General features: G+C 38.8%; 5 protein-coding genes and 1 non-coding gene across 6 annotated transcripts; 5 read left to right on the top strand and 1 right to left on the bottom strand.

Annotated features, from left to right (window-relative positions):
* Positions 1-423: 423 nt before the first annotated feature.
* On the top strand, positions 424-1,875 carry RTG3 (Rtg3p; the record flags this gene model as incomplete). Its single annotated transcript, XM_018363339.1, has 1 exon — positions 424-1,875. One exon carries the CDS (start codon positions 424-426, stop codon positions 1,873-1,875), a length of 1,452 nt encoding a protein of 483 aa, XP_018223468.1.
* Positions 1,876-2,544: 669 nt separating this feature from the next.
* Positions 2,545-5,661, top strand: SEA4 (Sea4p; the record flags this gene model as incomplete). Its single annotated transcript, XM_018363338.1, has 1 exon — positions 2,545-5,661. The coding sequence occupies one exon, from the start codon at positions 2,545-2,547 to the stop codon at positions 5,659-5,661; it is 3,117 nt and encodes a 1,038-aa protein (XP_018223467.1).
* Positions 5,662-6,163: 502 nt separating this feature from the next.
* On the top strand, positions 6,164-9,616 carry PKC1 (protein kinase C; the record flags this gene model as incomplete). The annotated part of the gene is made up of 1 exon (XM_018363337.1): positions 6,164-9,616. One exon carries the CDS (start codon positions 6,164-6,166, stop codon positions 9,614-9,616), a length of 3,453 nt encoding a protein of 1,150 aa, XP_018223466.1.
* Positions 9,617-9,991: 375 nt separating this feature from the next.
* On the top strand, positions 9,992-13,024 carry SRO77 (putative Rab GTPase-binding protein SRO77; the record flags this gene model as incomplete). The annotated part of the gene is made up of 1 exon (XM_018363336.1): positions 9,992-13,024. One exon carries the CDS (start codon positions 9,992-9,994, stop codon positions 13,022-13,024), a length of 3,033 nt encoding a protein of 1,010 aa, XP_018223465.1.
* A 304-nt stretch (positions 13,025-13,328) lies between these two features.
* Positions 13,329-13,919, top strand: MIX23 (Mix23p; the record flags this gene model as incomplete). The annotated part of the gene is made up of 1 exon (XM_018363335.1): positions 13,329-13,919. One exon carries the CDS (start codon positions 13,329-13,331, stop codon positions 13,917-13,919), a length of 591 nt encoding a protein of 196 aa, XP_018223464.1.
* A 359-nt stretch (positions 13,920-14,278) lies between these two features.
* Positions 14,279-14,362, bottom strand: DI49_0081. The gene has a single exon. It is a non-coding gene; the product is annotated as a tRNA-Leu (tRNA).
* Between the last annotated feature and the right edge of the window lie 1,481 nt (positions 14,363-15,843).

The raw sequence follows: 15,843 nt of genomic DNA, 5'->3' as shown, positions 1-15,843 counted from the left end.
TACTCCCTCTTTATTACTTTCACTTTCCGCCCGGGTCACGATATCGGGTCGTTCCGCGGGATGTGACTCTTTGTAAGCTACTTTTGAAATAATAAAGCTACGGTGATTAAAAAAGTGTTTTTGAGCAGAGTGAAGGGCTGTGATTGTGTTCTTGAACTCAGACAACGGTATCGGTTGACATTACTGCAGGTTGGTACACTAGTGTTTGCATTGATTGCTATTTTTCCCACAACAAGGAACAGAAACTGCACCGTACTGACAAGGCGTTTTCTGCACTCTAAAATTTGGTCCTACGTGAACACGACAAAAGACAGCGATAACGATATTATTGTGCCGATCTTGCCGATTGACAAGCATCGTACCACAGAACATTTTGCTCTCTTAAAGTAAACTCTCCGCTTTTTTTTCTTTGACTGTGAGGGAATGATGAACGGCAATGATAGCGAGGCTGAGAATCAACGTCTCCTGGACGAATTGATGAACCAGACCAAGATTCTTCAGGAAACATTGGACTTTTCCCTAGTGGCACCTACTGCGCACCACAACAACGATTATGAAATACAGGGCAGTGCTTACCCAGGTGGCGAGACTCCGGCTCAGCAGCATGAGAAACTGTCCTACATCAACACACACAGTTCCAACGATAACAACTTGATGGGCAGCCAAGCGAGATCGAATTCACAAACACCTACGCCCTCGACCATATACGAGGAAGGGGAGCCACATTCGTCCTACCTTGATGACATGTTCAGAACAAACCATGGCAGTAGGCCTGCCACTCAGAATTCTATATCTTCCATAGGGCAGGCTCCCTTGAGGACATCCTTTTCCATGTCTTACGATTCGCCTGTGGAGAAGGTATTGAATGCACCATCGCAGCAACATGAAGGTATGAAAGCTGAATTACCGCAAGACTTTCTGTTCCAACACGGTGCAGACGACACGATGTACAACTTAACTGACGATCTAAGCTCCTCTTTATCTTCCAGCATTAATTCTGATATGATGACCCCTCACACGTATTCATCATCTTTCTCCTATAACCCACAAACTCTGGGCCCAGCATCGGTTTCATCTACATATTCTCCAAAAGTTAGATCGCCATCTTCGTCATTCCGTGCAGGAAGCTTTCTTTCCTCGTCCTTTAGACATGGTAGCATAAATACGCCCAGAACGAGGCATACTTCAATAAGTAGTAATATGACTGAAAACATGGGACCCGGGAGTATTCCAAAGGTCCTGGCCGGATTAACCTCAGACGAAAAGTTGAGACGGAAAAGAGAATTTCATAACGCTGTGGAAAGAAGAAGAAGAGAGCTGATAAAGCAAAAAATAAAAGAGCTTGGTCAGTTGGTTCCGCCCTCTCTATTGAATTATGATGACTTAGGTAAACAAGTTAAGCCGAATAAGGGTATCATATTGGATAGAACAGTTGAATATTTACAGTACTTGGCAGAAATCTTAGAAATACAATCGAGGAAAAAGAAAGCTTTACTAAACAAGATAAAAGAATTAGAACATAAAAAAATTTCAGTCGCCACTGTATCTCCTTTTGCCAATGACCATCATGCAAACGCTAGACCAATTAATAACCAAAAAAACGAGGAAAGAATTATAGATATCAGATCCGTTCCGGACTCATCTTCAAATGAACGGGATATCAAGACTGAATTTCACAATTGGGGGCCATCAATATATGATTCAACGAAAAACCACAATAATACTATGGAAGCACAGCCACACGCAAATATTCATGATGATTTAAAAGAATTTTTATCCGGGGATTTGATCGAGGCCGAGGATAACGCAAAATTAATGTTTGGAGATGACAATTCTAACCCTGCAGATTACCTTCTAGAATTTGGGTCACGATAGCATATGGACGTACCAGTGATGAAAAGTCTTAACAAAAACAAGAAAAGTAATACAAACGCAACGCGAGCAACGCAACCACAGATTTTAATAGCTGTTTTTGTTTCGATCGATATAGCCTCAGTCATTTTCGTAGTTGTAAAGGAAGTAATGTAATCATATAAATCGTAAGTTTTGAAGTTGTAAAGATATTTTGGAAGTAGTCTCACCGTAAGGTTTATTGGAGGAGGTAATAAAAATTAAACAATTAAAAATATATATATAACAAAACAGAATTTAGTATGCGCTGTCATTTAGCAGTTTATTGTTTCTCTTCTAATAATCCTTTAGTACTTATTTTGATTCGAAATGAAATTCGCTTGAGCGTATACGAGGACATATGTCTATCTTGATATTATTTACGGTTGGATGTGATGCGCTTTAATTGTGCTTGTAGGCAAAAGAGTATATAATGTATACCACCACTAGAAACTGCTTAATATCGTTGGTTTGTAACACATATATCATATAGTATAGCCGATAATATGGAGGTGACAACTTGAACCGCATATATTACTTTATATGTCATACATGACGGCAATAGTAAATTTCAAGATAGTATAAGGCTTTAGTTATGGCGCAAGTCATACTTAGTCGCAAATCCTATGACATGAAGGTACAGAACCATAGAACATGGGCCTCATCAAGAAGGTGACCCATTGGTCGTACGATAATCTGATTGATTATCTTTCTGTAAACCCTACAAGAGATGAAGTGTCCCTTTATAAAGTCGATCCGGAAAATGAATCTGATGAGTCTATTATGAAGTTACGCACCGTCAAAGATTTCGGTAGTATTACTTGCTTGGACTATTCAGAGTCAGAAATCGGTATGATTGGGGTTGGTGAAAAGAATGGATATTTGAGAATTTTTAACATTTCCGGATCAAATTTCTCGTCTTTGACAAATCAAGTGCTAACGAGCTCAAACGCCAATAATGATGGTTTTACAGCAAATGCAGGCGTTAGCAAATCAATGCAGGCAGAAAACTCCGTTGGCTCCATTTCAAATGCAAAAGACACCATAGGATATACGGAATCGGAAACCAACTATGACATACGTGTGCGAGCCAAAAAGCAACGGTGTATAAATTCACTGGGTATAAATACAAACGGGCTTATAGCCATGGGGCTTGATCGAAATAAGCATGATTCATCTTTACAGATTTGGGACATGAATTACCATGATGACTCGCAAGAAACGATCAACCCAATGTTTAGTTACTGTACAAACGAAAGCATAGTATCTCTAAAATTCCTCAATGATACAAGCATATTGGCTTCAAGTACAAAGTTTTTAAAGGAGATTGATGTTCGATCTCCCAGTCCGATTTATCAACATCCCACTCGATTGACGTATGATATCAAATTGAACCCATTCAATGATTGGCAATTCAGTACTTACGGAGATGATGGGACCCTAGCTATTTGGGATAGAAGAAAGTTGTCTGACCAGATTACACTCGGTGACTTGAATGTTGCATCGCCTTTATTGACATTTGAAAAACTGGTTGGATCTGGCGCAGCTTCAAGAAAATACATGAATTCTTGCTTTAGGTGGTCATGCATTAGAAATAATGAATTTGCAACTCTGCATAGAGGTGATACCATAAAGAGATGGAGGTTAGGCTATTATGCCCTTGAAAATAACGATACTGAGGCTAATGGTCGCCAGGAGGAAAATGTTGAGAATATATTTGTTTCCTCGGTGCACGATACGAACACAATGTACGATAGGGTCGCCACTTTCGATTTTATTCCAAAAGGTAATTGTGGCACAAGTTTAATCTGTATGAGACAATCTGGCACAATATACAGAATGCCTATAGCAGAAATAAGCTCCAAGGCTATTCTAAATAATAGAAACTCTCTCTTATTATCAAATTTCGAGAACTCTGAAATAGAAGAAATTAGAGTCACCAATGAGCACGAAAAATCCAATCTAGAAAATGTGAAAACCGTCTTAAAAAATTTGTCTTTTGAAGATTTAGACGTTAGTGACGATTATTTTCCATCTGAACATGATGAACAAAATAACGAGATTGAATATTCTGAGTTGAGCGAAGAAGAAAATGAAGAAGAAAATGACGTCCTTGGTAGTAAGCGTGGGTTTGAACTATTCTGGAAGCCTGAAAAATTGTTAGAAAAGGACATAAGTGTAATAATGAGAACAAGAGCGTCATTGGGATACGGTTTAGACCCAATGAATACGGTCGAAATGATCGACTCTTCTAAAAATCTACAAAATAACGCCTATATAAGGAATACATGGAGATGGATTGCAATCGCGAAAGCCTCTGTAGATGATGGTACAATGGTTTCTGGTGATCTTGATTTAGGATATGAGGGGGTAATTGGTATTTGGAATGGTATTAACGGAATATCGAATCAAGACAGATATAGGCAAGAGACTATTCTCTCTGACAAACAGCTCAATAAAGAAATGGAAAAAATCATCAAGTTAAGAAGGAAGAATAGAGACCGCAACACTCCTATTGCCAACGTTGCCGATTCACCGAAATATGTACAGAGGAGACTTTGTCTGATAATCTCAGGATGGGATCTTTCCAGGTCCGATTACGAAGACAAATATAACATAATAATGAAAAATGGCCATTATGAAAAGGCTGCCGCATGGGCGGTATTTTTTGGAGATATTCCAAAGGCTGTGGAGATATTAGGATCCGCAAAGAAGGAAAGATTGAGGTTAATTGCCACCGCTATTGCAGGCTATTTGGCATATAAGGACCAACCAGGCAATAACGCATGGAGGCAGCAGTGCAGAAAAATGTCCTCTGAATTGGACGATCCTTATTTGAGGGTCATTTTTGCATTTATTGCAGACAACGACTGGTGGGATATTCTTTATGAACCTGCTATATCTCTGAGGGAACGACTAGGTGTGGCTCTAAGATTTTTGAATGATGCAGATTTGACAACTTTCTTGGAAAGAACGTCATCCACGGTGATTGAAAACGGTGAATTAGAAGGTTTAATTCTTACAGGGATAACTCCAAACGGTATCGATCTGCTTCAGTCTTATGTTAATAAAACAAGTGACGTCCAGAGCGCTGCACTAATATCGATTTTTGGCTCTCCACGGTATTTCCGTGATCAGCGGGTGGATGAATGGATACAAACTTATAGAGATATGCTCAAATCATGGGAATTCTTCTCTATGCGCGCCAGGTTTGATGTTTTAAGATCAAAGCTATCGAGAACAAAAACTGGGGTGTTGACTGCCGATATAAAGCCTCGTCAAATATATATACAGTGCCAAAACTGTAAGCAAAACATTAACACTCCTCGTGCATCACCGCCTTCCAGTGCGACATCGACTGGTGGTGGGAACTATAAAAATGGAGAAACCTATAGAAGAACTAATAGTGATTACAAAAAATTCAATACTGGTAACTCCGAAACGCCAACGGTCGATGAAAAACCAAGACATAAATACTCTTGTCCACACTGTGGATCTCCCTTCCCAAGATGTGCTATTTGTCTCATGCCTTTGGGAACGTCAAACCTACCCTTCGTCATCAACGGGACACAACAGCGGGACAAAATACGGCCGGAAGACTTCCAAGATGATGCTAACCGGGAACTAGTGAGCAGGAAATTGAAACTGAACGAATGGTTTAGTTTTTGTTTAAGTTGCAATCATGGTATGCATGCGGGTCACGCTGAAGAATGGTTTGACAGACACAATGTCTGTCCCACCCCAGGTTGCACTTGTCAGTGCAACAAGTAGCACCATACAATAAGTAAGCTCTCTTGACCCTCTTCCCCCCCACCCCTTTCAATGTATAATCTTGCAACCTAATAAATAGGATAGTATATTATTAGTGAGACATGGTTGTGTTTTTATTACCCAGCCCGCATAGTATTAAAGGCGAAAAAAATCGACGAAAAGAGTTGACAAGCATGGGATAATATACTTGATCTACCTTTATCGAGGCTGAAACAGCAAATTTTGGCGTAATTCGAAAAGCTAAGACCGCATCAGCATTTAATTCTGCTGAACTGGAATTGAGTAGCAACCGGTACAAGAGCCTTTCTGACGCACACAGAACTATTCGTTTGCACTTACATAGGAGATATTTACTGACGATCCCTATTTATTGAATAATAAAAAGATAGTTCCAGTAGGTGGAGTCAAGCATTAAAAAAAACAATCTAGAAAAGAAGCCAGATAGAGGTTTTTGAGTACTGTAATATAAAAACGGACTACACATAAAGAAAGTATAACTGCCATGAGTTTTTCACAACTGGAGCAAAATATCCAGAGAAAGATAGCAGTCGAAGAGAATATTATTCGGGGAGCTTCCGCCCTCAAGAAGAAAACTGACAATGTTATGGTCATTCAAAAGTGTAACACTAATATTAGAGAGGCACGTCAAAATCTTGAATACTTGGAGGATAATTTGAAGAAATTACGAATGAAGACTACCCAAGAACATCAAGGTCAAAATGCCGATGAAAATAATGATCAAAGAAATTCTAAAGAATACGGATTCCTTGCTACCATATCTCCGGAAGAACATATCTTTTCTCGTTTAGATTTAGTGAAGTATGATTGTCCTTCGTTAGCGCAAAAGATTCAGTATATGTTACAACAATTAGAATTCAAGCTGCAAGTGGAAAAGCAATACCAAGAGGCTAACACCAAGCTGACAAAACTGTACCAAATTGATGGTGATCAGCGTAGCAGTTCTGCAGCAGAAGGGGGTGCCATGGAGTCTAAATACAGAATCCAAATGTTGAATAAAACTTTAAAAAAATATYAAGCTATTAATGTTGATGTTGACCAATTTAAACATCAAGGCAACGACATGATCGATAACCAGCAGCCAAAGTTTAGAAGAAAACAATTAACAGGCGTCCTGACTATCGGGATAACTGCAATTAGAGACGTTGATCATATACAGTCGCCTATGTTTGCCAGAAAACCGGAAAGTTATGTTACTGTAAAGATCGACGATACAATCAAGGCTAGGACAAAGCCTTCCAGAAATGACAGATGGAGTGAAGACTTCCAAATTTCAGTTGAAAAGGGGAATGAAATTGAAATTACCGTTTATGATAAGGTGAACGATTCGTTGATTCCAGTCGCAGTGATGTGGTTACTGCTTTCAGATATCGCTGAAGAAATTCGTAAGAAAAAGGCTGGACAAACAAATGGGCAACAGGGCTGGGTTAACGCATCAAATATTAACAGCAGTTCATCTTTAACTAATGAGGAGGGGAGTACTTTAACGTCCACTAACTCCAACTCGGCCATTCAGTCATCCTTGACCAAAAATGTACAGGAAGACAATGCACTAACTGGCCAAATTAGTACGAACTCGTGGTTTGTTTTAGAGCCATCTGGCCAAATATTATTAACGTTAGGGTTCCACAAGTCTTCTCAAATTGAAAAAAAGCACTTAGTGGGTGGCCTACATCGTCATGGTGCTATCATCAACAGGAAAGAGGAGATATTTGAGCAGCATGGCCATCATTTCGTACAAAAATCCTTTTACAACATTATGTGCTGCGCATATTGCGGGGATTTTCTACGGTATACTGGGTTTCAATGCCAAGACTGTAAATTTTTATGTCATAAAAAATGTTACACCAATGTTGTCACTAAGTGTATTGCTAAAACTTCTACTGATACAGATCCAGATGAAGCAAAATTAAATCATCGTATTCCACATAGATTTGTGCCAACTTCAAATCGTGGTACGAAGTGGTGCTGCCACTGTGGGTATATTTTACCCTGGGGTAGACATAAAGTACGCAAATGTTCTGAGTGTGGTATAATGTGCCACGCTCAATGTGCTCACCTAGTTCCCGATTTCTGTGGTATGTCCATGGAAATGGCCAATAAAATTTTGAAAACAATTCAGAACACAAAGCGTAGCCAAGAAAAAAAGAAGAAAACAGTTCCATCCCATACCGGATCATCACCTTCTACTGCTATTGGAAGTGATCGATCTCCAACTAAATTTATAGATAGAACAAACGCTCCCTTACCGCCCCAACCAAGAAAGCAAAGTAAAACCCCTTCGCCCCAAAAAGCGGAAAGAGACTCTCCGACGAGGCAGCGTGAACCTATTATTGATGAAAGAATTCCATTAAAAACAGGCGGACATGATAAATTGAATAGATTCATTGATGAGAACGAGGCTTATTTGAATTTTACAGAGGGTGCCCAACAGTCCGCTGAACTTTTACCACAAGAACAAACTTTAGATCCAACATTGAACAACCGTTTTACCGAACTCAATGACTTGTCTATCGAACAAAGCCAAACGTGGGAATCCAAAGATGAATCAATGAGGGATGAACTCGAACAGTGGAAGGCCCAACGTGACGAAATGGATCGCGAAATAAATAAAGACAACAGGGACATACCAGAGGACACGGAAGTCGATCATATAGATCTAGAAACTAAACAGCAACTTGATTGGGAGGATAGAAACGAGTTTCGTGATGCGGACTTGACAATTGATTCTTCACACACAAATCCGTTCCGCGATATGAATAGCGAGACTTTTCAAATCGAACAAGACCATGTCTCTAAAGAAGTAATACAAGAAACTGTGTCTTTAGCTCCTACAAGTACCCATGCCTCCAGAACTACTGATCACCAATCTCCTCAGAAATCACAAGCCAGCTCTGGCGGCAAACTGAAAAAGAAAGCCGCTAAGCGCCGTAAGGTGTCATTGGATAATTTTGTATTATTAAAAGTTTTAGGTAAAGGTAATTTTGGTAAGGTTATCTTGTCTAAATCAAAGAATACTGACAGAATATGTGCCATAAAAGTTTTGAAAAAGGACAACATTATTCAAAATCATGATATCGAAAGTGCCAGAGCGGAAAAAAAGGTGTTCTTATTAGCTACCAAGACTAAGCATCCATTTTTGACTAATCTATTCTGTTCCTTTCAAACCGAGAACCGTATTTATTTTGCCATGGAATTTATTGGGGGTGGGGATTTGATGTGGCACGTTCAAAACCAAAGGCTTTCTGTTAGAAGAGCCAAGTTTTACGCTGCCGAAGTGTTATTAGCTCTGAAATATTTCCACGACAACGGTGTGATATATCGTGATTTGAAATTGGAGAATATTTTGTTGACTCCAGAAGGTCATATAAAGATTGCCGATTATGGGCTATGTAAAGATGAAATGTGGTATGGTAATAAGACTTCCACATTTTGTGGTACACCGGAATTTATGGCACCTGAAATCTTAAAGGAGCAGGAATATACCAAAGCTGTAGATTGGTGGGCATTTGGAGTATTACTATATCAAATGCTATTGTGCCAATCACCATTTTCAGGCGATGATGAGGATGAGGTTTTCAATGCCATCCTAACCGATGAACCACTATATCCAATAGATATGGCAGGTGAGATAGTACAAATATTTCAGGGCCTCTTAACTAAGGATCCTGAAAAAAGACTAGGGGCTGGGCCAAGAGATGCCGCTGAAGTTATGGAAGAACCATTCTTCCGCAACATCAATTTTGAAGACATCTTAAATCTTCGTGTCAAGCCACCATACATCCCGGAAATCAAATCGCCCGAAGACACATCATATTTTGAACAAGAGTTCACCTCGGCACCGCCAACACTTACACCCTTGCCATCTGTTTTAACCACTGGCCAGCAAGAGGAGTTTAGAGGATTTTCCTTTATGCCAGATGATTTGGATTTATGAGGGGACTACGAAGGGTATAATTTATTTAGATCTTTACATAGGGTATCCGAGTAGAAGAGTTGAACTATTCTACTTCATCATGAAGAGAGGATGTTGATGAAATTCTGTTATATACATAATAGAACTATTGACTTTAAACTCGATGTTTCTTTTTGTTCGTACCATTTTTTTCAGATGCTTACGAAATACCTCGTTTAGACGATGCGATGCGACGCCGTACATTCAACAATGACCACTTTCTGTTTATATTATTAGAGAATATTTCAGAAAGAGCGAAAATAGTCGAGTATTCATCATAACATACTCTCACTGCAAGACACCTTACATATGGAGAGCAACAGAGGCATTAATCGGATAATAATAAGAGTTTAATAGATGTTTAGAAAAAGCAGACGTTTAAAACATGTGTCAAATGCAATCAAATCCGCAAGAGTTCATGATGTCTCAAATGGTATCGACTCTAAAGTTTTTGATGCTAAAAGGATAACTACGTATGGTATTAATGGACGGATAATTATTACTACGTTTGACTATACCCAAAGTCTTCTGGCTGTTGCTACTACCGCAGGCGAAATACACATCTATGGCCAAAAACAAATCGAAGTGGTATTCACGCTAAAAAATAGGGCTCAAATTAAGGACATGAGGTTTGTTAAGGGAATATATTTGATAGCTGTAGATGATAAAAACAACGTATTGATTCTTTCAGTATATTCCAAACAAGTTTTGACCACTGTTTTTTGCCCAAACAAAATCACCTGTATCGAAACGGATCCATCGCTAGACTGGCTGCTGATCGGTCTTGAAACTGGGTCAGTAATGATATATGATGTGGATAGAAACCAAATGTCTAAACTGAGAATTGAGAACTTCCAAAAAAGTATGTTTTTACCAAAAGAGAGACTATCACCCATTGTGTCTATTCAGTGGAATCCCAGAGATATAGGAACAGTGTTGATATCATATGAGCATGTCACCGTCATATATTCATTTGTAGATGCTACTATTAAACAACATTTCTACTATCAACTAGAACCATACGCACCAGGCGGTGACCTATCTACAAATATAGAAAAGAGAAGGACGCCGAAGGTCATTCAATCACTTTACCACCCAAATTCGTTACATATTTTAACCGTCCATGAGGATAATTCTTTAGTGTTTTGGGATGTCAGCAGTGGTAAATTGGTTCAAGCGAGAAGTATATTCGAAACACACGTGAATTTCCCAAATTCCACTTCAAAAGATGACTCCTTGAGAGAAAGTCCAGCCATTCTCAAAGTTGCATGGCTTTGCCAGCGTAATCCTGAATATACATCATTACTGATTGCAACAAAGGCTACAAACAATCTCGGCTCCCCACAGGGGCTAATAATGATCGACTTGGGCGGCACACCTATGTATTCTATTACATCGTTCGATGCAATGAGCAAGTACTATGCTAAACCGGTACAGCAAAAGCTATTCTCATTTGTCGGCAAGGCGCCCCTTATAAACTTCCTGCCTTTGCCTAAGGGTTCGCCATATTTTGGTGGCGGCCATGATACAAATCTTATTCTATTGCTTTTGGAAGACGGTGAACTTGAAACATTAATATATCCAACAGGATCTTTCAGTTCTAGGGCCTCGATATTTCCCCGAAGTTTAGCTTGGGTCAGACCAACAGTTACCACCTCTGTAGCTGAGTCAGTCCCAAAAAAATTGTGGCTAGGAATGATGACAAGCGCACAAAGTGATTCGTTTCTTAAAGGCGGGATTCCTGCGATGAGACATATTAGAAACCATGAAACCAGATCTGCTTTACTGACTGGCCATGTTAATGGGTCAGTTAGAATATGGGACGCTTCACATAGTGAAGTAACTGACAATGCCGTGTTTGAAGTGAATACTGCTAAAGTGCTCAATAGAGGTGCCACTCTGGCTATAGAGAATATTTCATTCGCACCAGAAACTTTGGAACTAGCGGTAGCATCCGAAGTTGGTGATGTAATTCTTTTCAAATTCGAAACAAATAGATTTTACGGACATTCACACAGGAGTGACGCCTTGGAATTGAAATTCAGCAGATTTTCACTAGATGATTCGAACACTATTCTTGTCGATGTCAGAGATAGAGGTCCCTCAAACGTTAAACAAGGGTTTATGCCGAGTACAGTGATTCATGCTAAAAAAGGCGTAGTGTCAACGGTCATGAATAGTAACATTGGATTCGTTGCTATCGGTTATAATGAGGGGACTTTTATATTACTGGACAGAAGAGGCCCTGCTATTATATTTAATGAGAACATTAGGTTAATATCTAAAGCTGGTAGCTCCTACGTTTCTGCGGTTCACTTCTGTGTCATGGAATATGGAAACGATGGCTACTCTAGTATCTTGATGCTTTGCGGGACCAATATCGGAGAAATTTTGACTTTCAAGATACTACCTGCAGCTGGTGGTAGATTCGAGGTTCAATATATTGATGCAATGAAAACCAATAATCAAGGCAGAATTGCGAAGATCGACTCTTTTGCGAAAGAAACTGGATACAGTTGTTGTGCTACCATTAAGAAGATGCAAGATTTAAGTAAGGGGGTCCCAATACCTGGTTTTGCCACATCCAGTGGTGCAGCTGATATTCGCCTGATATCACCAGGTAAATCTAAAGATACTCATGTACTGTTCAAATGTCCCATTGCGGCCAGTGGATTGTCGTTTATTCCGATTTTAAATAGTAAGGGAGAGAGCAAGCTCGCAACTATTATGATTGCCTTACTAGTTAACGGAGATATAAAAATTTTGACGGTACCTGAGCTTAAGGAAGTCAAAAACGCACACTGCCCAATCCCCGTAACTGCCCAATATATTGAAAATTCTTCTGTACTGCAAAATGGTGATATAGTGATTCGCAACGGTAAATTCCAAGCATCTTTAATTTCAGTAATTGACGAAAGCGCCACCGGAACAAACTCCAATATTGATACTTCACAATCTACCCCTATTGATACTTTATACAACCCTGATCTGAAAATTAGTTACAGACCCCAAGTTAACTCTTTACAATGGGCAAGAGGAACTGTTTATTGCACTCCATATCAACTTGATGAACTACTTGGCGGTATCGAAAGGCCCGAATCAAAATATGAGGAGAGTGCTATTGCTCAAGGAACCATATCTGACGGCAGAAATAGCAAAACCGAAAAATCGTTTGTTGGGAACGGTGAACACATGTACGCCAAACCTGTGAGAAATAAGGCCAAAAGCGGTGGATATGGTGTTCTTAAGAGTGTAACTAGAGCAGTTGAAACACGTCTAGACACAGTGGAAACCACCATCAATGATTACGCAACCACGATGGGCCAAACTATGAATGACGCTATGGAAGAAACGGGAAGAGACCTCATGAAGAATGCCGTGGGTTTTTAGTTCGTATATACTTTTTGTCTTACTAAATTTACATTTACATTTTTTCTTGTCCGATTAATTGCCGTATGAGTCCTAGCCTCTGTGATCAGAAGTTTTAATCGTTTGTGTTCGAAACAGCAGGCCTTTTTCCTAGAATTGTTTTCTTTGTGTTCATCTTAGCAGAACTCACTTCGATATTTCACTTTTCACATAATGGCTGCAAAATTTGCCCGCATTAAAAGGATATTCTGTAGACTCATTTATAAGTGAAAAACTATAAGTTTTGATAATTCTGCTTTCATTCCTAAAAAATACAAAAGCAGATATGGCGGAAAACGAACGTACGTTTACTGCACCTCAGAGCTTACTCGATTCCAACCTTACCTTTCTGAACGATGAACCGACACCTACTACAATCACTCTCACACGAGAACGATGCGTTGATCCAAGTTTAATAAACTCATTTCTAAGGATTTTAAGGCATGGTAGTGATGATGTAATAAGACAGAAATTGAACAATTACAGAAAACCTTCCTCTATCAGCGAAAAAAAGTGTGACGCATTTTTAAAGCAGGAACTATATCCAAATTGGCAAATACGGAGCAGTATAATTTCATTCTGTGATCAAGAAGCAACGCAAATGAAAGCTGAGACAGACCGAAAATTCAGCAACACTGGATCGAGTGCCACAGGAACCATTACTGATGCTAGAATTGACCCTTACGCAGCGAGGGAAAAACTAGAGGATCAAGAGGCTCGATATAGGGATTGGACAAGAGTAAAGGAATGGGTGGCGAATAACGAAAAAATAGAACAAATCTTAACTTCTACAACAGATAGGATTTTAAGACAAAATTGCGAGCAAAACAAAAATTACTTGGAACAGTTTGCACAGTTCTGTAAAGACAACACCTGAACATACAACTCTTCATGTACGATATGCGGTTACGCGTTTATTTATAATTCCTGTATATACAAGTATACATAAAATGAGTTTTCGACCCTATTTCATTTAGGTGTACTAATTAAAAAAATGTATTAAGAAGAGTTAGCATTTCGTTTATTTATTGGTATGATCACTTGCTGAATATTCTGTTAATAATGATATTTTTAACTTCTATAAAATGTATAAAATTGAACTCCCTTAAATATCCGCCCTATTAACAAAGTTTGAATATGCTTTTGTTACTTCCACTGTGTTAACAGTTGCATCTCTTCATTTGAGCTCACTTGTTCTGATCTCTTAACTCTTATTTCCGCTCTAATAAAAAGTACTGAAGGATGCGAGGTTCGAACTCGCGCGGACAACCGTCCAACAGATCTTAAGTCTGCCGCCTTAGACCACTCGGCCAACCCTCCATAAAGTTTTAGAAATTTTGTTTTAAAATATTATGTATATATACACCACTCGTTGACTGTGAGAAACATGATTGCAAGATAGTGACTATTGATACAGGCCCACACACGCTCCCGAAAAATATTCGGCCCGATCTTACTAATAACCATTTAAATTGTATGATGATCTTTKGGATTCCATTATTTCTTAATGTTATAATATTACGTATATAGATTATACTAGAGATTCTCCTCATGGATTTAGGAATCCACAGAAAGAAATCAATAATTTTGCATAATATTATAAATGATTCTGTTCCTCTTTTTATATGTTGTCATTCATTGATCCTATTACAATATCAATCCTTGCGCTTCAGCTTCCATTAATTTCGACGACACTTTGAATCTTAACTTACTGGTCTTGTAATTTATGTCATCTTTTAACACCGTATATATTAGTAATAGATGGACAATAGTTGAATCTTGTTCCAACATTTTCAAGCATCCCGGACGTCATCATTCGTTATTCTCAACTCACAGTGCTACCCCAATATAAAGAACCAACTATATATAAAGCGGCTTTTTATAATTGATAATTTTTAGAAATTTTGCCAAGAAAAAAAAGGGTTTTTGACGTTGCTATAGCAACTGCTTTAACAACCTTGGTGATCTGGGATTAAAAAAGCTCTGAAAAAAAACTACTAGCGGATATGGATGTCCTACCCGGCTTTTAAGAAAGGATTTAAAGAAGAATATTTTACTTACAGGAAAAGGCAGACTCAGCAACAGAAGCCCTTCACACTGCGGTCCATAACGCTTGTCACCTTAAAGAAATATCGCTGTCTTCTAAATAATACGTTACAGATTGGCATGTAAAAATATAGACTTACCGTTCATATAAAATATTATATTTGGGGTATAATGCTGCGGTTGGTAACAGTAAAATACAAATCTTGCAAATGATCAGCGTTATATATATATATACAAAATTGATGTAATGCGGCTATCGCCACATTTTTAGCGTAGTAAAGGGTTTTGAAGCAACCACTACTGATAAAGATCTCTTATAAGAACATATAAGATAATACATATCACAAACAATACATTTTTTGCAGTACGCGAACATAGAAGCAGTGCACCAGACAGTCAAGTTGCTGGGAACATCAAAGCCACCACTAATTATAGATTTCAATACGTTTTCAAGTTCTAACTACGTGGAATTGACCCCCAAGGAATAGATAAGGTTTTGGATCAGGAAAAAACTTCAGAAAGGAATAAAAAATGGCCGAAACTTCGTCAAGAGATCCCTCTAATTTTGTGCCTCAAGATAATCGGCTGAGATATTGGGATGCCATACAAAGATCTTTCAGTATTGTTCATACCGAACAGTTCTTCTGATATGAGGCAAGGAGGTTAATTAGGAACTGTGAGTTTTACAATATTACTAGTACTGCTCGAGACTACGTTATAATAGAGGCGTTGCTTGTTGGGGCGCTCGAAAACAT

Source organism: Saccharomyces eubayanus, chromosome II (assembly GCF_001298625.1).
Source record: "Saccharomyces eubayanus strain FM1318 chromosome II, whole genome shotgun sequence".
Taxonomy (NCBI): domain Eukaryota; kingdom Fungi; phylum Ascomycota; class Saccharomycetes; order Saccharomycetales; family Saccharomycetaceae; genus Saccharomyces; species Saccharomyces eubayanus.
Note: the sequence above shows the minus strand (reverse complement) of the source record. Positions and strands in the feature narration are given on the sequence as shown.